We start from the raw sequence: 23,471 nt of genomic DNA, 5'->3' as shown, positions 1-23,471 counted from the left end.
CACACACCACACACACTCAGACACACACCACACACTAACACACACGGCACACACACACACCACACACTCAACACACCAGACACACCGGCACACACACACACACACACACACCACACACCAACATCACGGACCACCACACACACACCACACAACACCACACCACACACACACACTCACCACACCGCACCACCACACACACACACACTCAACACACCCAACACACAACCAACCACACACACACACACTCAGACACACCGGCACACACACACACACACACTCAGACACACCGCACACACACACCACACTCAGACACACCGGCACAACACACACACACACCAGACACACCCACACGACCACACAACACACACTCAGACACACCGGCACACCACACGCACACCACACACCACACACACACCTCAACACACCACCACACCACACACAACTCAGACACACGCACACACACAACACACACACCACACACACACACCACTCAACACACCGGCACACACACACACCACACACACCAACACACCGCACACACCGCACCACACCACTCAGACACACGGCACACCACACACACACACACAACACTCAGACACACCGCACACACCCACACACACACACTCAACACACGGCACACACCAACACACACCTCAGACACACCACACACACACACACCACACTCAGACACACGCACACACCACACACACACACACCGGCACACACACACACTCAGACACACGGCACACCACCCACACACACACTCAGACACACGGCACACACCCAACACACACACCAACACACGCACCACCCAACACACACATCAGACACACCGGCACACACACACACACAACTCAACACACCACACACACACCACACACACTCAGCACACCGGCACACACACACACACACACACACTCAACACACGGCACACACACACACACACACACGACACACCACACACACACACTCAGACACACCGGCACACACACACACACTCAGACACCGCACACACACACACACACACCGACACACACACACTCAGACACACCGGCACACACACACACACACACACACTCAGACACACCGGCAACACCCACACACACACATCAGACACACGCAACACCACACACACACTCACACACCACACACACACACACCACTCAGACACACCGCACACAAACACACTCAGACACACCGCCACACACACACACACACACCGGCACACACACACACTCAGACACACGGCACACACACCCACCACACACAGCAGCACACCACAACACATCAGACACACGGCACACACCCATACACACACACTCAGACAAAACCGCACCACCCCACACCACACACTCAACACACCGCACACACCCACACACCACTAGACACACGGCACACACACACACACCCACACACACTCAGACACACCCACACCACACACACACAACACACCCACACACCAACACACACAACACACCCACACACACCACACACACACACACACAACTCAGACACACCGGCACCACACCAACACACAACTCAGACACACCGGCACCACACACACACACACACCAGCACACGCACCACACACACACACAACACACCAACACACGCACACACCACACACACACACACACACACACACACTCAACACACCGCACACACACCACACACACACAACCACCACACTCAGCACGCACACACCACACACACCAGACACACCGCACCACACACACACACTACTCAGACACACCGGCACACACACACACACACACACCCACACACACACACACCCCAACACACACACACCACACCGCACACACACACCACACAACACACACACACACACACTCAGACACACGGCACACACACACACACACACCTCAGACACACGCCCACACACAACACACAACTCAGACACACCGCACACACACACACACACAAAACACACCGGCCACACACCACACACAACACTCAGACACACCGGCACACACACACACACACACACACCACACTCAGACACACCGGCACACACACCACACACACACACTCAGACACACGCACACACCCACACACACACCAGACACACCCACCACACACACACAACACACTCAGACACCCCGGCACCACAAAACACACACCAACACACACACACACACACACACACACAACACCGCACACACACACACCAGACACACCAGCACACACACACCACACACACACACTCAACACATCGCACACCCAACACACCAGACACCACGGACACACACACACACACACACCCACACACACACTCAGACACACCGGCACACACACACACACACACACACACTCAGACACACCGGCACACACCCACACACACACACTCAGACACATCGGCACACACCCATACACACACACTCAGACACACCAGCACATGCACACACACACACACTCAGACACACCGGCACACACACACACTCAGACACACCGGCACACACACACACACACACACCGGCACACACACACACTCAGACACACCGGCACACACACCCACACACACACACTCAGACACATCGGCACACACCCATACACACACACTCAGACACACCGGCACACACCCATACACACACACTCAGACACACCGGCACACACGCGCACACACATTTTCTCACGCACTCACACTCACACTCTCTCTCTCTCTCTCACACACACACACACACTCTTTCTCACTCACTCACACACTCACGCACACACACACACACACACAGGTGAACTCACTTTCACTTACAACACTCACACACATATACACACGTACTCTCTCACACACGCACGCACATGCGTACACACACACACACAGGTGAACTCACACACATACACACATGCACTCTCTCACACACGCGCGTACGCGCATACACACACACAGGTGAACTCACTTTCACTTACAACACTCACATACATACACACACACACACACTCAGACACACACACAGGCGAACTCACTTTCACTTACGACTTGTCCAGCTTTTGGAATTGCAGTAGCAACAGTACAATCCTTTTACAATATTTTCACACGACTAGCAAACAGAGTATTCTGCACCCACAAACCCACCTGTACAGATGAACTTCCTGTCCCTGTGCAAGCAGCCTGTCGATGTTTGTGCAGATTCTCGACAACCGCCTTTTCATTCTTATATCCTCCTGAGACCCAGCAGAAAAAGTGCATCTATTTCTATTTTTTGACAATACACAAGTGTCTCGGATGACAAAAACACGTAGCAGTGAAAACATTTCGAAAAGTATTTTTTATTTTATTTTTTATCAAATGTCCCTTGCAATGCAGGTTTCCAGCGTAGTTTAGAATATACGGTTTGAGACCAGAGATTCGTGTCCCTCACAGGGGACAAAAAAGTGAATTGCCGGGGTCTCGTGAGAATGTAGCAGCTGAGAAGGGCGGCCGGCGAGCCGAACGGAGGCGCGTTTGTGATTGCGCCGTGTTGTTAATATTTTACGTAATTATTTCTTTCCCCCCCTGTCCTTTAGGCCACGACTTCTGTGCAGAGGGAATGTACTGCGGGGAGAACTCCGCGTGCAAGAACCTGGAGGCCAAGGCGCTCTGCGAGTGCAAGAGCGGCTTCGCCTCCGTCCACGGAGACTCCGCCTACTGCGAAGGTAAGGGGCGGGGCTTTCCCGCCGTCGTGCTTCCGGAACAGTGGGGGGGTAATGCTGGTAATGGAGCCGTTGGATCGAATAGCGGCTCTCCACTTGGCGTCCATCTTAAGAACCCGGGCTTCGCCGGTGCTCTGCAGTGTCTTTGCTCTGTAGCGTCCCTCAGGAGTAGAGAGAGGTGGACAATCCAGGTTCACAAAGTAAAGGTCCACCCCGGGATTTTGCTCCAGTCGCCTGGATTTGCTAATTGGCGCAATTCGGCATCCAGGGGGGTGGAACTAATCGGTGAAATCAGCTGGGCTGAGTTCATGGGTGGAAGAAACACACGGCAGGACTTGTACTTTCTGACCCCTGGACTTCGTAACCACCTGTGAAACTGGAGCAGGGGTTTGGCACCCTGGTCCTGGAGCGCGAGTGGCGCTTCCTGTTTTTTGTTCCACCCGAGCTTGACCTCGCGAGCTTGACGGATGATTTAAAAGTCCGGGCCGGAACATTCTGGACGGTGACACGCTGGGCGCCTCCAGCACACGGTCACCTGCGCTCACGAAACCCGATTAATTAAAATGAATCCTGTCGTGTAGTCACGGGTTGGGACGGATCGAAATCCAGAACCGTCTCAAGAACTCAAGGGCAACGGTTATCGACCCCTGGTCTGGACTAGAGTTCACGGTAGACGAGGACTGGTTTCTGTTTGTTTATCCCTGTTCCGAATTAGTTCCGTATCTTCGTCGTGAGGTCTACCGAGTAACTCTTCTGCGGTGATGAAAGCTGACTGTTTGTGAAGCGAGGATGAAGTCAGCCGTCACATCACGGGCAGTGACCACGCGTGGCCTGCCCCGTGTACGATACCGAGTGGCTAATTACCAACAATAATGATTTGTTTATTCCTTCGCTAATTACGAGCAGTTGCGTCAGAGCGACCGCGATGGAAAAACAAAGCGTCCCGGTCGTCTTTTTTTAACGCGTTTTAATTGTTTTTAACTGTGCCTTTTAATCGGCATCCGAAAGTCTCCGCAAACAGCCTGGTGACCCGTGGATAATTTATACTCATAAAGGGAACAGGTGCGCATGCATATTAATGCTCTCTTCCGCTAGTCCTTTCCTTGTCTGTCCTTCAGTATTAATTCTTGGCACCTTTTTCGGATAGACGTGTTCTCTGCCTTTCTTCAAGGCGTGATGTTTTTGTACGTTTTTTTTTTTGGATTTACCAAACCGCAGTCCTCAAACGCGGGGACGTAAAACCACTAGGGCCGTCTGAAGATTTTTTTAATTAAAGGGAGTGTGCAGATTACAGTCTATATCAAATAATATATATTCATCTAGACTTCTTTGTTGTCCTGACATAAGGATACTTAGCGTATGAATACACAATTCCAGCAGTTTTGCTACTTAATACAGTACTGAAGTGTTTCTCTGAAATCAGTGGGAGTTACTGATACCGAGTTTACCTCAGGAAAGGATTTGTGAAAAGTAGTGTGGAAAAAAAAAAAAGAGGGCATCGCATTCGAGCTAGGTGCCATTCATTATCTACCTGAACCACCCGGGGGATTCGTAGCAACGCAGCCAACGCTGTTAGAATGGTTCCCAGGGATGCGTGTTAGAACCTCTGCTCATCTTATTTTATTTTATTTTTTTTAAGTGATCTTGTTAAAATTTTATAAAAAGCTAAATGTTTACATTTGCCAAAATGTGGACGCGAAATGCGCGGTTTAACTAAAATGTTTGGCTATTTAAATTACGGATGCCGTTTGGGTGTACCTGGAAAATAAAACATGTCATATATCATAATATATCATAAAGGACCGGCCATTTCTGTCCTGGATTGACCAGCATGCATTTATAACAGACCTCTGTGCTCAGGCCTGTCAGAGTTGGCGTGAGTGATGCCATACCTGTGTGCCACTCTCCTGCATCACCGCCATTAACCCTTTAAGGTGCAAGATCACAAATAGGTCATTTAGAATGTTCTTAACTGAACGTTCTAATGATGATGTAACAATCACTACTGGTAACTGAAAGCAGTGGGATTCTAGAACACTTATAATCTTTTTAAAAAAGCATTCCAAAAGAACCTACTCTTCAAAGTAGGCACTTCCCACAGAGATGGAATGAATGTGTAATGTAATAGTATGCAGAGGCTTTTTTTTTCTTCTGCAGAGAGAGATGGGAGCTTCTGTTTTTTTTTCTCTCCCGCGGGCCCCTTTCTCCAAAAGGTTACTCACAAGATCCTTTTCCTCACTTAAGATTCCCCCAAGGCACCCGCTAATGTGCTGGAGAAAAGGGAGCCATTATTTCACAGGGGTAATAGGTTATGAAAGCAGTCAGCTCCTCTGGGCTACATATTTGTTGCCTGTTTTTCATCTGAATGTGTTTTTAATTCAGAATGCTACCGTGGTGTGCCGCGCAGCTTACGTAATATATATTGAATCTCTAAGTTTTGTTTATCCCTTAAACTGATGTAATTGTAACCGCACCAAGACAAGGTTGTTAAATGGCCATGTTTTTTTATTTTATTTATTTATATTATCCACAACCAGTCCTATGTATTTATGTATTGTTACAAGCATCACTCTTAATTGGAAAAAAAGTATATTGAAATGAAGTTTATTAAGACTGAATTCATCCTCTGTCTGATATAATAAATAGTGTTCACGTGGCATAATCTCTCAGTGGGAAACAGCCATTGGTAAATGACTCAGGCTCTTAGGTCCCTGAATAAATATTTGTACTAGAAACGCATACAGCTGTTGCAACTGTGCTATTTAATTAATAGATAGCATTTTATTAATGAAGCAGTCGGTCTCCCCGGGAGCCTGCCTTGAGCCTCTAACTCTTCTGGCGTATAGAGAAACTAGCCAGGGGCAGAAGACGCGGGGTGTCGCCCGACAGTGTCTGCTCTCCGCGGCTCTGTAACCGACGCGGCTCTCCGCCCGCGGCGCGAGGCGAACGCCGGGTTAGCGGTAGCAACCGGTGCGTGAAGACAGACAAGGAAGTTATCAGCCCGTGTATCTGTTCATTAAAGTCATAACGCGTAGCAGTGATGAGGCTTATCGTTTTCGTTTTTTTCTGAAATGTTTTTTTATTGCGGCCCACCTGCTTCATTTTTCACGGTATTTGAACTGCTATTATACACGGACGAGTCGTTAATCTGTTGAACGCATTGGTCAGCACATCCAGCCAAAACGCAATTCACGCTCTGTAGATTACGTCATAATTCTTCGATCGGCTTTTATTCATTATTGATTTAGAAAGGCTTCTGTCTCGCCGCTTATGTGATGAACAGGTGTTTTTAAATACCATCTCTTAAATACGCAGCTCCACAGGTGCGTTATGAGTCGGTTGCTGCCGGACTGTTCTATTCGTCTTTTATGCGTATGGAAAACGGTGATTCACAATCCGTGACAAAGCAAGCGTTCCTCCTCCGTATTAAGTTGTTAGCGATGTTTACTCACATAATTTACATGCAAATTGGTATTGTTTGCAATCATCCTCCACCACATGCTGTGTTTTTCTGTGCGGAACATGCGTTTGAAATCTCGGAACTCCAAAATTGCATTCTGCTTTGAATGTGATTAGCGTACCTGCCCTTCACCTCAGAAAGAAAATTGTTCTTTAAGGCTCATAGTAATGCGCGCTGCAAGGACGAAAGTCAATGAAATTTTTGAAAGTGGAAAATAAAATTATCTGAGGACTTTGTGTTCCAAGCCAAAATCAATTTGTTATTGGGTTTTTTACTTATTGACATTCAGATGTATACAATAAATGTGTACCCTGCTGAAATTGCAGACTTGCTGATGTTTTATTCATTTGACCTTCTGTGGGGATAATAAATTGAAGGCTTCTGGGATTTGGAGTACAACCAATATTGAATTGACATAAAATGGGCAGCTTGACCATTATAAGCAGTGAATATATACTCACCGACCATTTCTCGGGTTGTAATCCATAGTTATCAGTGCAGAAATGAATAGGCCTGATTTTTAACATTAAAGAAGTAATTCTGAATAGTGAAGCCAGCTTTTTTTTCTGCCGGCTGTATATTTCTGCTCCATGAAATGTCTAAAGGCTGCCGTTTGCAATCCATGTCTTTTGCTAACGTTGCAATTTTTCTGCCGAAGATTGCAAACATATTGCATGTATAATGTAAGCATTAAATATTGAATGTTTTGTATAAGTAAAGCCCTAGAAGTAAAAAAAAAAAAAAAATCTTTTTTCTGTGGTGTTTTCTTTCCTTTTTATCGAATTCGATTACAGTGAAACCTGTCTAAAGAGGAGACAGGGGAGTACTGAAAAATGGCCGCCATGCAGGTTACCGCCACGACGGGTTTCACTGTTCGCGTACGACCGCCGTCCATTTTGCTGGTTGTCTGGCATCTGATTGACTGGAGCCACAGAGCAGTCTGATCTGTGATAACACCATAGAACGTAGAAAAACATGGACAGTCACTGTGACGTCACCCACTGACTCTCCGTAGGCTAGGTGAAAAGCGTTTTGCAGCCCGGGAAGTGTGGTTTGTGGGCGCCGGCATGTTGTACAAATTGTAGCCGGAGACTGTGCAGTAGTGAAAAGGGGAACTCTGATGTGGACATGAACTTGGGTCGTCCACTAAGCGCGTGAGAGACAGTGACTCTGCAGCGATGCCTGAATCAATTGAATGGCAAAGATCAGACCATTTCTGCCATTAATGCTCATTTCAGTGGATGTAAAGCATGGATCTCAATCTCAAATCCTCCACTGCTGGTAGGGTGATGTGTTCCTGCACCTAAGTGCTTAATTTAAGCCATCAGACCCCTGAGGCAAAGGGAACGCGACTGTGTTCACAGATGGGACTGAGTGACTCTGTGTTAGGAGATGGGACTGAGTGTAGCACAGTGGGTAAGGAACTAGCCTTGTAACCGAAAGGTCGCGGGTTCGATTCCCGGGTAAGGACACGGCCGTTGTACCCTTGAGCAGGGTACTTAACCTGCATTGCTTCAGCATATATCCAGCTGTATAAATGGATACAATGTAAAAAATGCTTTGTAAAAGTTGTGTAAGTCGCTCTGGATAAGAGCGTCTGCTAAATGCCTATAATGTAATGTAATGTAATGAGTGACTCAGTGTTTGGAGATGGGACTGAGTGATTGTGTGTTAGGAGATGGGACTGAGTGACTCTATGTTTAGAAATGGGACTGAGTGACTGTTAGGAGATGGGACTGAGTGACTGTGTGTTCAGAGATGGGACTGAGTGACTCTATGTTTAGAAATGGGACTGAGTGACTGTTAGGAGATGGGACTGAGTGACTCTGTTCACAGGTGGGACTGAGTGACTGTGTGTTAGGAGATGGGACTCACTGACTGTGTGTTAGGAGATGGGACTGAGTGACTGTGTGTTAGGAGATGGGACTGAGTGACTGTGTGTTAGGAGATGGGACTGAGTGACTCTGTTTGGAGATGGGACTGAGTGACTGTGTGTTCAGAGATGGGACTGGTGACTGTTAGGAGATGGGACTGAGTGACTCAGTGTTTGGAGATGGGACTGAGTGACTGTGTGTTAGGAGATGGGACTCAGTGACTGTGTGTTAGGAGATGGGACTGAGTGACTGTGTGTTAGGAGATGGGACTGAGTGACTCTGTTTGGAGATGGGACTGAGTGACTCTGTGTTCAGAGATGGGACTGGTGACTGTTAGGAGATGGGACTGAGTGACTCTGTGTTAGGAGATGGGACTCAGTGACTGTGTGTTAGGAGATGGGACTGAGTGACTCTGTGTTCAGAGATGGGACTGAGTGACTGTTAGGAGATGGGACTCAGTGACTCAGTGTTTGGAGATGGGACTGAGTGACTCTGTTAGGAGATGGGACTGAGTGACTGTGTGTTAGGAGATGGGACTCAGTGACTGTGTGTTCGGAGATGGGACTGAGTGACTCTGTGTTCAGAGATGGGACTCAGTAACTCTGTTAGGAGATGGGACTCAGTGTTTGGAGATGGGACTGAGTGACTGTTAGGAGATGGGACTCAGTGACTCAGTGTTTGGAGATGGGACTGAGTGACTCTGTTAGGAGATGGGACTGAGTGACTCAGTGTTTGGAGATGGGACTGAGTGACTCTGTGTTCAGAAATGGGACTGAGTGACTCTATGTTCAGAAATGGGACTGAGTGACTCTGTTCACAGATGGGACTGAGTGACTGTTCAGAGATGGGACTGAGTGACTGTTCAGAGATGGGACTGAGTGACTCTGTTAGGAGATGGGACTGAGTGACTCAGTGTTTGGAGATGGGACTGAGTGACTCTGTTAGGATATGGGACTGAGTGACTCTGTGTTAGGAGATGGGACTGAGTGACTCTGTTAGGAGATGGGACTGAGTGACTCAGTGTTTGGAGATGGGACTGAGTGACTCTGTTAGGAGATGGGACTGAGTGACTCTGTGTTAGGAGATGGGACTGAGTGACTCTGTTCACAGATGGGACTCAGTAACTCTGTTAGGAGATGGGACTCAGTGTTTGGAGATGGGACTGAGTGACTCTGTGTTCACAGATGGGACTGAGTGACTCTGTTCACAGATGGGACTGAGTGACTCTATGTTTAGAAATGGGACTGAGTGACTCAGTGTTTGGAGATGGGACTGAGTGACTGTGTGTTAGGAGATGGGACTGAGTGACTGTGTTAGGGGATGGGAAACCTGCTTTGAGATTAAATGATTAGAATCGCCTGGGCCCTTGCTAAGCCTGAAGGCCCCCATGGACAGTAAAGTTGTCCTTCCCTGGCATAATGAATGAATCATGACGATTAAACATATGAATGAATCAGAATCATTAATTAATTCATAATATGAATGAATCACATGGCGGATGAATCAGGACCTGAGGTAAAGGAACCACAGCCTGCTTGTTTGTATTGCAGCAGCTGACCTTCCTCATACCTCTCCACAGTCTACATAGAGCCCTAGAGAGGTACAGGAACTCCATCTCCCAGCATTCAGCAGGAGAGAGAGAGAGGTCAGACCATCATTTTTGACCTCAGCGGGGGTGGACCGGGCTGCGGGGGAGAGACTCTTAGCTTCCGCAAGGTCATCTAATCCGGCAGGCGTCGAGACGGCCTCCCCCGCAGCCTGCTCGCCCGTCGGCCAGACCCCTCCCACCCCACGCTGGGCCCGCTTTTAACCGACATTAACCAGGGCGGGGGCCGGAGACCGACCCGCCCGAACCCTTTAAACCTTCTAATGCGGCGGGTCAGAAAGCCGCAGGACCTCTGCGGGACCTCTGTTCTGCCCTATTACCCACGAAGAGCCTCTCGCAGGCCGCGCAGTGCCCCCGCCGCTGAGAACGCGGGTCCCGTTGTGGTGAGCCGTCATCGAACCTACACGAGCTGGTATCGGAACCCCCGTTTCCCTCTTCAACCGAACGCAGCGTTCTCTTTTTAAATAATAAAAAAAAAACGGATCCCGAATCCACAGAGACCATCCGCCTTCGATGGCCTGACGTTTCCCAAAACAATTGTTTAATTGTTGTCGCGACCGGGGGTCGATGTGTCCTCTTGAAGCACGTGGAAACGCTTTCGGGTTGGGCGACAGTGTAGCATAATGGGTAAGCAACTGGTCTGGTAACCTAAAGATCGTAGTTTCGATTCCTGGGTATACACTGCCGTTGTACCCTTGAGCAAGGTACTAAACCCGCGTTGCTTGTGAGTATATCCAGCTGTATACATGAATGCAATGTCGAATGCTATGTCAAATGTTGTGTAAGTCGTTCTGGATAAGAGCATCTGCTAAATGCTAGTGATGTAATGTAATAGTTAAGCGAAGGTTCTAAGCTTTACATTACATTACAGGCATTTAGCAGACGCTCTTATCCAGAGCGACTTACACAACTTTTTTTTTTACATAGCATTTTACATTGTATCCATTTATACAGCTGAATATATATACTGGAGAAATGCAGGTTTAGTACCTTGCTCAAGGGTACAACGGCAGTGTCCTTACCCGGGAATCGAACCTGCGACCTTTCGGTTACAAGCCCAGTTCCTTACCCACTGTGCTACACTCCGTCCCAGAAGCTCAGCTTCTGTCACTACAACGGGATGCGGTGAGACACTTCGGTTTTCTATTTTTAATTTTTTTGTCAGTCTTTCGCGCGGTCGTGGTTCCGCTCGCGGCCCTGCTCAGGACAAAATGGCCGGAGGGGCCATTTTTCGGGGGTCGGATCACAGCCTTAAAACTCCGTGGCCGAACTCCCCGGGCCTTGCGGCGACGATCGATGTTCGGCTTCAGTCCGCAGAACGAATTTTGAAAAACGTGTTTTCTTTTGGAGAAAGCCACTGTTGCGAGCGGAGATCTTCGGAGGGATTGCTGTTACGTGTCGTACCGGAGTCTCACGTGGAGGATTAGTGCTTCCAGTTTCCTGTGTGTGTGTGTGTGTGTGTGTGTGTGTGTGTGTGTGTGTGTTTTTCCTTGGAGAAAGTAAATGTCATTGCTGTCGAGGCCTCTACTGCACTTAAACGTAATTTATTTCCCTGAAGGTCAGAGAGAGAACCGTCTTAATGACATAATCTGCATTTCTACAGCCAAGGCAAATGCACATCTTCTTTTCACCTCTGGGGTAGTCTCGTTAATGAGGGTAGTGCGCTCTGCGCCGTTTCGGGATTCCGGAATAATCTCCGGAGTCTGTGGTAATTTCTCTGGTGCTGAAATCATTGTAAGGTTGTAGACATCATTCTTTTTCCGTGAACTAAAGGTGCGTGTTTGCTTGAAAGTAGGTGTGATATTGTTAATTTTACAGGTGTTCAACTGTGCTGTGGGGATGTACAATTTTTACTTACTGAATGAAAGTGAACCTATAATGAAGTGCTTTAAAGGTTTTAGAATTACTAAACATGTTGGTGAAATACATGTTGCTGAATTTCATAAGAACATTGTACTGTATGGGCATGTACACAGCCATGTGTAAAGTTAAATCCAAAAGTATTGAGACAGTGACACAAGCTTTGTTATTGCTCTGTACTCCGGCACATCGGATTTGACATAAAAAGATTGATTTTTCTAGATCTATACTACACAATAACAATGCTTAGTCTATTAGCAAATGATTTTATTTTAATCTGTATATCAGTTAGTCCCTCCCTCTCCACCTCAGCTGATATGCGGTGAGCCTTATGGCACAAAATGGCCGCCCCGCCTTGCCCAGGTGGGTGCTGCTCATTGGTGTTGGCTGAGGTGAGTTCCCCCCCTACCGTAAAGCATCGTAGAGACCGTGAGATGAAAAGCGCTAAATGCAATCCTTCATCATCATCATCATCATCATCACATACATAGGTCCTCAGGCACCTTTATCTAACATATATTTAACTTCTTGCAGTTCATCTAGTTGTGCTGTTTAAAGTGTAGTGGCAACAATACGCACGTCACTGGGCGTCGTTTCTTCCGCCACTCTTACGAGCCGGTAACGCGTGAACTTACAGACGGGAATCCGAGGAGGTCCAGTTGCCTCTCGCCGACAGGAGCCGCCGAGGTCCCCGAGCAGCGGAGCCGCGATTCGAAAGCCGCCGTGAGCTCTGGGCACCGCAGGATTTCGAGCTGTGGGCAGCCAATCGGAGATCAGAGCCCGCCTCCCGCGGCGCAAACGGAAGCGATTCGCCGCGGGCCGCGCTCCACCAGCGCTTTCCCAAACGTCCCGACGGCGGGTTCGACTCTGGCTCTCTCCGCACGACGAGGCGGGCCTGACTCGCGGTGGGACGCGGCTCGTACGGCGAAATCGAAGCGTCCGTGCTGAGAGTTGTCCCGACCCCGGGGTGGCGGATGAAAGCATAGCCTTCACCGAGCCGGGGGAAAATGGCCGCCGAGACCGCTTCCGCATCTTTCCTCCGTTACCGATTTGAAAAGCCCGCGGGTGAGATTTGGGTTGTTGTTGTCTGGGGCAAATTCGTAGCTTTGTGTCAACTGTTTATCTTGGGTTTCTATGACCAAAGTTTTTGCATAGGGCTGCATAGTTGTAGTGCATACAGGGGGGGCCCACAGTCTGGTATCTGTTAAGGCACTGTTCTAGTGCATGGATGGGCCCCACAGTCTGGTATCTGTTAAGGCACTGTTCTAGTGCATGGATGGGCCCCACAGTCTGGTATCTGTTAAGGCACTGTTCTAGTGCATGGATGGGCCCCACAGTCTGGTATGTGTTAAGGCACTGTTCTAGTGCATGGATGGGCCCCACAGTCTGGTATCTGTTAAGGCACTGTTCTAGTGCATGGATGGGCCCCACAGTCTGGTATCTGTTAAGGCACTGTTCTAGTGCATGGATGGGCCCCACAGTCTGGTATCGGTTAAGGCACTGTTCTAGTGCATGGATGGGCCCCACAGTCTGGTATCTGTTAAGGCTCTGTTCTAGTGCATGGATGGGCCCCACAGTCTGGTATGTGTTAAGGCACTGTTCTAGTGCATGGATGGGCCCCACAGTCTGGTATCTGTTAAGGCACTGTTCTAGTGCATGGATGGGCCCCACAGTACTGGTTACCTGTTTAAGGCACTGTTCTAGTGCATGGATGGGCCCCACAGTCTGGTATCTGTTAAGGCACTGTTCTAGTGCATGGATGGGCCCCACAGTCTGGTATGTGTTAAGGCACTGTTCTAGTGCATGGATGGGACCCCACAGTCTGGTATCTGTTAAGGCACTGTTTTAGTGTATGGATGGGCCCCACAGTCCGGTATCTGTTAAGGCACTGTTCTAGTGCATGGATGGGCCCCACAGTCTGGTATCTGTTAAGGCACTGTTCTAGTGCATGGATGGGTTCCTCAGTCCTGTATCTGTTAAGGCACTGTTCTAGTGTATGTTTGGGGCCCCCAGTCTGGTACCGCAATCTTCAGAAGCAACAGCCAACACCGCATGCTTCCAAATTGGGGAGAAAGAGAGGGAAATGTATGCCTATTTTTAGAAAAGCTGTTAGTTTCATATACTGCCATGATTTGTAATTTGAGAGAAAGCTCTCCTTTATTCACTTTTCAAATTCCTGGGTTTTCAACGGGGGCCCCACAGGCTCCTGGGGGGTCCTCAGAGGGTAAAGCAAGGGGGGTCCCTGGGCAGATTTGATATTCACCCGCTATATACGGATTTGGGAAAATATTCCAATTTATAAAGTTTTTTTTTAAATTAATTTATTTATTTTTTATAACATTACCCTTTCTAACTTATGGTGGGGGGTCCAGTGGATGCCTTTGAGCCTGGATGGGGGTCACTTTTTTGGAAAACCCCCTTGGGCTAATGCATTGGTAGATGGAGAAGTGTTTTTTTGCCTTTAAAAAAACAAAAAAATTTTATGAGACTGGTGAGGCAGGCACCAGCCTTTGCCGTGGCTGGTAGTTTTACGCATGGCCGTTCGTGTTGCTCCCGGCAATGGAGCTGCTTCAAGGCCGCGCTCTCTCGACGCGTTCGTGCGACGGATTGGGTCATGGCGCCAATGGGTACAGCGGCTTACGTTTGTTCGCGGCGCCGCGATAATAAACTCATTGAAGGAACCGGCGCTCGACCTCGGCTCACGCCGGCGACCTTTTTCCGTTACCGGCGATGCCCTCCCGCTTCCTTGTTTTTGTACGGCTTTCAAATTAGCGGTACGAACAAAGATGGTTGAGCGCAGACGAGATATTCCGTTCGCGCGGGCGGTTTCGCGAAACGAGGCGAGGCGTTCGCGAACACGAACTCCGAAGCGAATGCGCGTAACGGGTTGTCGGGGGGGGGCACGAAGCAGGACGGTCTGCTACCGCTAAAGCGTGCGACGTTTCGATCGGACACGGGGCTAAACGCCGCGCCGCGATCTAATTAGGGAGAGGAAAAGACGGCTCGTGCTTCGCGCACGACGCGTCAATAGAGCCGCCGGCGCGTTGGCAGTACGACGTGTCGCGCAGCTCGTTCTAAGCATACGTTGTTTATTGTATGCAGAAACCCTTTCTTTAACTAGGTAGGTCAACCCGAGAGCTCTGTTGCTGTGACAACCCGGGGAATCGTCGTGGAGTCAATTAGCCTCCTTGAGACCTGTCGTGGAAAAAAGTTTTAAGCGTACCGCATTTCAATTTTTTTGACACAGTACAAGTTTCTCGGATGACATGTCGCAGTGAGAACATTTTCAAAAACGTAACTTTTTTTAATTTTTAATGAATGTGTACCTTGTAGTGCAGGTTTCAGCATAGTGGAATATGCGGTTCTTCAGATTGAGTCCAGAGACTCATGTCCCCCCCACAGGGGGCCGAAGTTAATTTGCGGGTCTCCGGAGGATGTGGGTGGGGGGGGGGGGGCGATCAGGTGGCCGGATGTGGCGAGCCGTTGTTTTCGCCCGGACACCCGGGACTCTTTCCAGAAGTGCGGCGGGACCTTAAACGAATCCACACCGTAGTCCGTGAGCCCCGCGGAACGCCCGCTTCCCCGAGCGCCTACCTGTCGGAGAAACCGCCTCGCTGAGTGCCTACCTGTCGGAGAAACCGCCAGACCGAGCGCCTGCCTGTCGGAGAAACCGCCTCACCGAGCGCCTACCTGTCGGAGAAACCGCCTCGCCGAGCGCCTACCTGTCGGAGAAACCGCCTCGCCGAGCGTCTACCTGTCGGAGAAACCGCCAGACCGAGCGTCTACCTGTCGGAGAAACCGCCAGACCGAGCACCTACCTGTCGGAGAAACCACCAGACTGAGCGCCTACCTGTCGGAGAAACCGCCTCACCGAGCGCCTACCTGTCGGAGAAACCGCCTCACCGAGCGCTTACCTGTCGGGGAAACCGCCACACCGAGCGCCTACCTGTCGGGAACCCATCACCGAGCGCCTACCTGTCGGAGAACCGCCGTCGCCGGCGCCTACCTGTCGGAGAAACCTCCACCCCGAGCGCCTACCTGTCGGAGAAACCTCCTCGCCGAGCGCCTACCTGTCGGAGAAACCTCCACACCGAGCGCCTACCTGTGGGAGAAACCGCCACCCCGAGCGCCTACCTGTCGGAGAAACCTCCACACCGAGCGCCTGCCTGTCAGAGAAACCTCCACACTGAGCGTCTACCTGTCAGAGAAACCTCCACACTGAGCGTCTACCTGTCGGAGAAACCGCCAGACCGAGCGCCTACCTGTCAGAGAAACCACCACCCCGAGCGCCTACCTGTCAGAGAAACCACCACACAGAGTGCCTACCTGTCGGGGAAACCACCACCCCGAGCGCCTACCTGTGGGAGAAACCGCCACCCCGAGCGCCTACCTGTCGGAGAAACCTCCACACCGAGCGTCTACCTGTCGGAGAAACCACCTCGCCGAGCGCTTGACGGTGAATGACAGCCGGTTTTAACAGCGGGGGATTTTTTGTCCGAATCGAGCGGCTCCTCGACCCCCCCCACCCCCTCGACACCCCGAAGAACGAACAACGGCATCGAGACGTCCGGGCCGCCGACAGCTGCGACGGGATCGTCGTTCGGAGACGAGAGTCGAGCCGTCGTCCGGCGCGTCTTGACGGGGAAGGGTTGTTAGCGTGTCAATGCGCCCTCTCCCCGAGCCGTCCCCCCATCCCCCGTCCCTGTAATCATGATGTAAATGCCGAAAAGAACTTTCGACAGGATCCTACTTATTTTGTCATCGACAGACCGGTGCGTATTGAGATCATGACGCCTTTGAGACCTCGGGATGACGTCTGGTGTCCTCAGGAAAACGCGGCCGTTTTGAATAATTCGACGGGATTGTTTGATTTAAATGCCTAATGTATTTCCTGGACAGTTTTACCCAGATATTTAAATTCCGTTCAGAAAAGCCCCATCTGCGGCTTTGGATAAATGGCGTTAATGAATGATCCGGAGCAACGCGTGCTGCTGTACGATCGTGCATTATCGTGCGTTCTGTCAAATTGCCCTAAAGCGTTTGGCGAATGTTTTTAAATCCTCCTTCGACGTTAATGCAGAAACAGCAGGGAGCCACCACCTCTCCCAGGTTAAACACATCTCTGCAATTTAACATGATTTTATCTTGGAAGCATTTTAGAGCTTTCTTATTCGTTGTGAATATAGTACGCAACCATAATGGAGTGATGTTGCTTATTTAAAAAAAAAAAAAAACTGAATTAGGCAGCGCTTACATTTAAAAAATTCATTGGATTTTACTCAGATAAATTGCGGGTGGTGGTTCCGCAATATTGGCTTGCTTTAAATGCACCTGATATATTTGTGTTGTTTGCATGTTTGCGGCTTAAAACATTAAAGTATTGCGTTGATTAAATATGACCTGGTTCAGTATTTTCAATAGACACTCATTTCCTTTTTTCAGTGTACACTTTGAACATTTGAAAATGCAGTAACCCTGTGCATATGGTTTTCATTTGAAGAGCATAGTTTTCAGTATTTCCTCATAGCCAAATCCTGACCCAGATCTACCTTTGAACATACATTTTAACATTCCTACCGCAGAACTGAACTGAATGTGTTATCTTGATCATTCAGAAAAAAAGTGGAGTGGGGTGGGGTGTTGGGCCTTCTACCAATTGGATATGGATCCAAAATGAGTTAAATGAGCATGATCATATTCATTTAACTGTATTTAATTTATCTGTCCCAGGTACGCTACTTTGACACTTACAGACCTGCTAACTTGAAAGCCATGTGTTCACCCTGTAAACCATGTGACTAAAACATGTCTGAAAGCCATGTGTTTGCCCTGTAAACCATGTGACTAAAACATGTCTGAAAGCCATGTGTTTGCCCTGTAAACCATGTGACTAAAACATGTCTGAAAGCATGTGTTCACCCTGTAAACCATGTGACTAAAACATGTCTGAAAGCCATGTGTTCGCCCTGTAAACCATGTGACTGAAACATGTCTGAAAGCCATGTGTTCACCCTGTAGACCATGTGACTAAAACATGTCTGAAAGCCATGTGTTCACCCTGTAGACCATGTGACTAAAACATGTCTGAAGCATGTTTCGCCTGTAACCAGTGACTAACATGTTGAAAGCCATGTGTTCGCCCTGTAAACCATGTGACTAAAACATGTCTGAAAGCCATGTGTTCACCCTGTAGACCATGTGACTAAAACATGTCTGAAAGCCATGTGTTCGCTCTGTAAACCATGTGACTAAAACATGTCTGAAAGCCATGTGTTCGCTCTGTAAACCATGTGACTAAAACCATTTGGGCCTCACCTTCAGTTTCTTCAAGCCTGGGGATCAGAGAAAGCTGCACAGAGGCAGACTTAAATAAAACAGAAACCCAGCTCACTGAACAAAATATCGCTGAAATTGACTGCGTTGTGCTGTAAGAAAAACATGAGACCTGGGCTGACCCCGAGGAGATATTTGTTGCCAAGGCTACATTATGAAAGAGAACAGGGTGGTCAGACTGAGAAGTAGCCTTAAGCTTACAGTGCCATAAAAAGCATTTGCCCCCTTCCTGATATCCTTTATCATTACAAATGTATCACACTGAATGGTCTCAGATTTTTAGGCAAAATGTAATGTTAGACAAAGGGAATCTGGACACAAAACACCTTTTTTAATTTGTGTTTTGTTTAATTAATGAAAAATGTTATCAAACACCCATATCACCCATGTGGTGATACAGTGCTTATTCGTGGCACTGCATAACGGTACTATGAGCCTGACCAGGTCAGAAGATTAATTTGAGCAATATTCTAGAGACATGCTTTACCAATATACCAATGCATTTATTTGTCAATAAATGTTCAGCTACTTCTTCCGTAGAGTTGGTCCCCCCCCCAAGTCCTCCGGACCTTTAACTGGAGGTGGTGGTTCAAGCCAACTTAGCTACTGACTGGGAAATAACACTGCCTAGTACTTGATGAACCCTCTCAGGTGGTATGATATATATTTTTTTTGTTGAACACAATCTGAAAAACTGAAACATCTTTGCCAGGCTCTCAGAGCACAGGACACCTGGGGCTAGGAAAATATAGACAAAGTCACTGTGACGTAACCCATTGGGCTTGGTTAAAGGGGTTTTGAAGCCTGGGAAATGTAGTTCATGGACACTGTCATCTTGTACAAATTGGAGCCAAAGACTATGCAGTAGGGAGAAGGGGGACCCTAATATGGGCATGAAGTCCGGTTGTCCACTAAGTGTGTGTGAGATACAGTTCCTTTTTGGGACAGGAGGTGGCGCCACTGAGAGATTAACAGGGTGAGGCCACTGAGGTGCTCAGATCTTACGATGTCCCGGTTCAACCCTTAAAGCAGCGATCTGCCTCCATGGTCTCAGGAGAGCCACAGGGTCTTCCTCCATGGTCTCAGGAGAGCCACAGGGTCTGCCTCCATGGTCTCAGGAGAGCCACAGGGTCTGCCTCCATGGTCTCAGGAGAGCCACAGGGTCTGCCTCCATGGTCTCAGGAGAGCCACAGGGTCTGCCTCCATGGTCTCAGGAGAGCCACAGGGTCTGCCTCCATGGTCTCAGGAGAGACACAGGGTCTGCCTCCATGGTCTCAGGAGAGCCACAGGGTCTGCTGGTTTTCATTGTTACTCTTATTTAATTGATCAGTTAAAGCCTTTGATCGCACAGCTAACTCTCCCCTTGTTACGTTCGTCTGAACTGGTTGCTGATTTGAGGTTGGCAGCAAAAGGACTGCCTGGCTCTCAAAGACCAGACTTTCAGACCTCTCCTTTAAGAGCAAATGAATGTCCATGACTGGACACAGTGTGAAGGCCTCACGTGGTCATGTCCACCTCCAATGTTCAGCTCGCTCCCATTTCTGCGTTAGTAACATTTGTATAATATTTTGGTTCTCTCAAATACACCCCCTGGAGGATAATTGAAAACTGTGATTATACCTGAGTCCAGCATCCAAATATTGTCTCTAGTCTTATCTGGTGTGTTGTGCTAGATGTAGTTTATATGTTCATAGCATAACATAACATAATGATGAAAACCAGGCTGTTCAGCCCCAACAGTGCTCGCCATTTTCCTGACTAATGTAATACTCGGGTTATCTAACACCGACCAAGCTTGGTCTTGAAAATCCCCGGAGTGTCTGCCTCTACTACGTGACCTAGCAAGTTATTCCACACATTGACTACTCTGCGTGGAAAAACAGTTCAGTGGAAAGTATTGTCACGTTGTTTATGTCATGTTCTCTGATGGCTGTTTGGTGCAAAAAGAATCTCCTTACAGACTAATAAAGGTAGTATCTCTCTATCTATCATCTATCTATCTGTCTATCTTTCATCTATCTATTTGAGAAAGGTCACCCTTTGCATCCAGGGTTCTTTTGTTTTATTTGCTATTTTGACGCGGGCCTGTCGGCACGGCGACGCAGCATGATTGACGGCCCTCTGACTGGCGGACTAAAGCCCACATGTTTGCGCAGGGGAATCGGAGAGGCTGAATCGGCCATAGGTGCGAGTGTGTGCGTGTGCGTGTTCGCCCTGCAGTGGACTGCCGCACTGTGTGGGGGTTCCTGCCTTGCACCCAGTGCATGCTGGGATAGGCTCCAGCTCCTCTGTGACCCAGAATTGGACGAGAGGGTATGGATAATGGATGGCAGAAAATGACATGGCTCTTATTTTGCTTTCAGCCGTTTTGTTATCGTTAGGCATTTGCACTGCTTTTTTCCTAATTGAACAAAATGCTTTCAAAATGTCCCACATGTCACAACCTGCCGAGTCCCATAGATGTTTATAGCCTTTGTGGGGTCATTTAGGCTGATGGTGCGCTGTCCTTTCAGCACCCCAGGTTTTCCAGCAACCTGGGAGCGCTACAGGACCACGGACAGCGCCAGTCCCACTCACAGACGGAGTAGCAGCTGTAGGAGAGCTACAGGACCACGGACAGCGCCAGTCCCACTCACAGACAGAGTAGCAGCTGTAGGAGAGCTACAGGACCACGGACAGCACCAGTCCCACTCACAGACAGAGTAGCAGCTGTAGGAGAGCTACAGGACCACGGACAGCACCAGTCCCACTCACAGACAGAGTAGCAGCTGTGGAGAGCCCACGACAGCACAGCTCTCACTGCTAGCACCAAGTGGCTTGCAGAATGCAAAGCTAGCTCTCCTGTAGCACTGTGTGGTGTGTAGAATGCAAAGCTAGCTCTCCTGTAGCACTGTGTGGCATGAAGAATACAAAGCTAGCTCTCGTGTAGCACTGTGTGGTGGGTAGAATGCAAAGCTAGCTCTCCTGTGGCACTGTGTGGTGTGTAGAATGCAAAGCCAGCTCTCCTGTAGCACTGTGTGGCATGAAGAATACAAAGCTAGCTCTCCTGTAGTACTGTGTGGTGGGTAGAATGCCAAGAAAGCTCTCCTGTGGCACTGTGGTGTGTGATCAAAGAGCTCTCTGTACATGTGGCTGGTACAGAGCTATCACCTGTGTACCGTGTGTTGTGAAAACCCCCTGTAGACGGGCCATGGCTTAAACACAGGTCTGATCACGTGACTGCTTTGAAACACAGTGTGAACGGCACTGCACTGAAACACACTGTGACTGGGACTGCACTGAGACCAGCAGCATGGTTGGCGACCCCGGCCCCTCTGCTCTCCTGACGGAAGCTGTGGAAGCGACTGGCCGTCGATGGCGACACGCTGCGCCAAGCCGATGATTCACCCCGGCCCCTCCCCTCTCCCAATAGGGGTCGCGCGCTCCAAGCACGTTGTGTGGGCGTGCAGCCGGGCAGCAGGTCTGGCTGCTGAACGACATGCAGACACGCAAGGCATCCCGGCACACGGTCTGATTTCAGCTCCGCAGGCCTGCTCCCCTATCCTGGGTGTCTTTACACCAGCAGTGCGTCACCGTCCGAAAATGGCCCCGGCAGCGTAACTCAGAAACGCAGTTTGTTATTCGTTATTTCAGCCAGGGCTGTGTGTGTACCCATCTGCCTTCTATTTAAACCGCACTGAATAGTGCGTAGCACAGCTTTGCACAAGATGCACAGACGCAATGATGATATTACCCCACTGTGTGCAGGGGCATTACGGCCTTAGCATTCTGGATGCCTGTGTGTGTGTGTGTGTGTATCTAGCGGGGCGATCAGCATGTGGCTCGAGTCCCCTTACAGGTAATCTGGAGCCTCGTCGGAGGCGGGCTTGTCTGGTAGAATGGATGCGTGATGCCCCTCCTCTGAAGCTCTCTGCGCTGTGATCCAAATAGCAACACAGAGCCCTAGCCCGGAGTGTGCGGTCCATTCATATACATGCGCGAGCCCAGGATTGTTTCCCCCGAATGCACCGGTGTTTTCGTTATGGGGGGGAACCCGCTTTGAGCTAAAAGCAGTTCCGTTTCTCAGTTTGATAAACACTTCTACGCGACGGCGCTCACGCGCGATTCGTCAATCGCTGATGATGGCGGCGGCGGCGGCTACAGGCACACTTTTTTTTTGACTGTGGCGTTGTGCCGTGCGGGCGTTTGGACCGTGTCCCCCCCCCTTCCCCTTCTGCGTCGTTTGCCTTGAACGACGGCGCAGAGCTTTCATAATCTTTGATCTGCGTTTGTGTGCGAAATCGCGCACGGACGACCCCACCACGCCACAGGCCGCGCCGCGTGAGACTCCGCCCACCTTTCTTGCCGTGAGAATAAATATTTAAACCCCATGAAGAGTAAGTTTTTTAAATTCCATGTCAGTGTTCTACAACTCCGTTGCTTCGGTTACCAGTAGTGATTGTGACATCAGCATCAGAATGTTCGGTCAAGAACATTCTAAATTGCATATTTGCGATCTCACGCCTTAAAGAGTTAAATGTCTCCTGCCGGTCAAGTTGAATGGAATTCATTCAGCCTCATTGTTGTCGTCTAGCAGCGGTGCCCAATCAAGGGCATGCGGGTTTTCATTTTGACCAATCGCTACACCTGCTGATTTCACTAATTAACACGCTTTCAGCCAGAGAGGAGGGAATCAGCGGGCGCAGTGATT

At 49.3% G+C, this 23,471-nt stretch overlaps 1 protein-coding gene across 1 annotated transcript in view; it reads left to right on the top strand.

The window, feature by feature from the left end:
* Positions 1 to 23,471, top strand: part of LOC135241831 (protein kinase C-binding protein NELL1-like) — a 290,330-nt gene that overhangs the window by 142,234 nt on the left and 124,625 nt on the right. Inside the window, exon 12 of the mRNA XM_064312554.1 lies at positions 3,523 to 3,651. Coding sequence (XP_064168624.1) covers positions 3,523 to 3,651 — 129 coding nt within the window. The remainder of the gene's footprint in view (positions 1 to 3,522; positions 3,652 to 23,471) is intronic.

Source organism: Anguilla rostrata, chromosome 16 (assembly GCF_018555375.3).
Source record: "Anguilla rostrata isolate EN2019 chromosome 16, ASM1855537v3, whole genome shotgun sequence".
Classification (NCBI taxonomy): Eukaryota; Metazoa; Chordata; class Actinopteri; order Anguilliformes; family Anguillidae; genus Anguilla; species Anguilla rostrata.
Note: the sequence above shows the minus strand (reverse complement) of the source record. Positions and strands in the feature narration are given on the sequence as shown.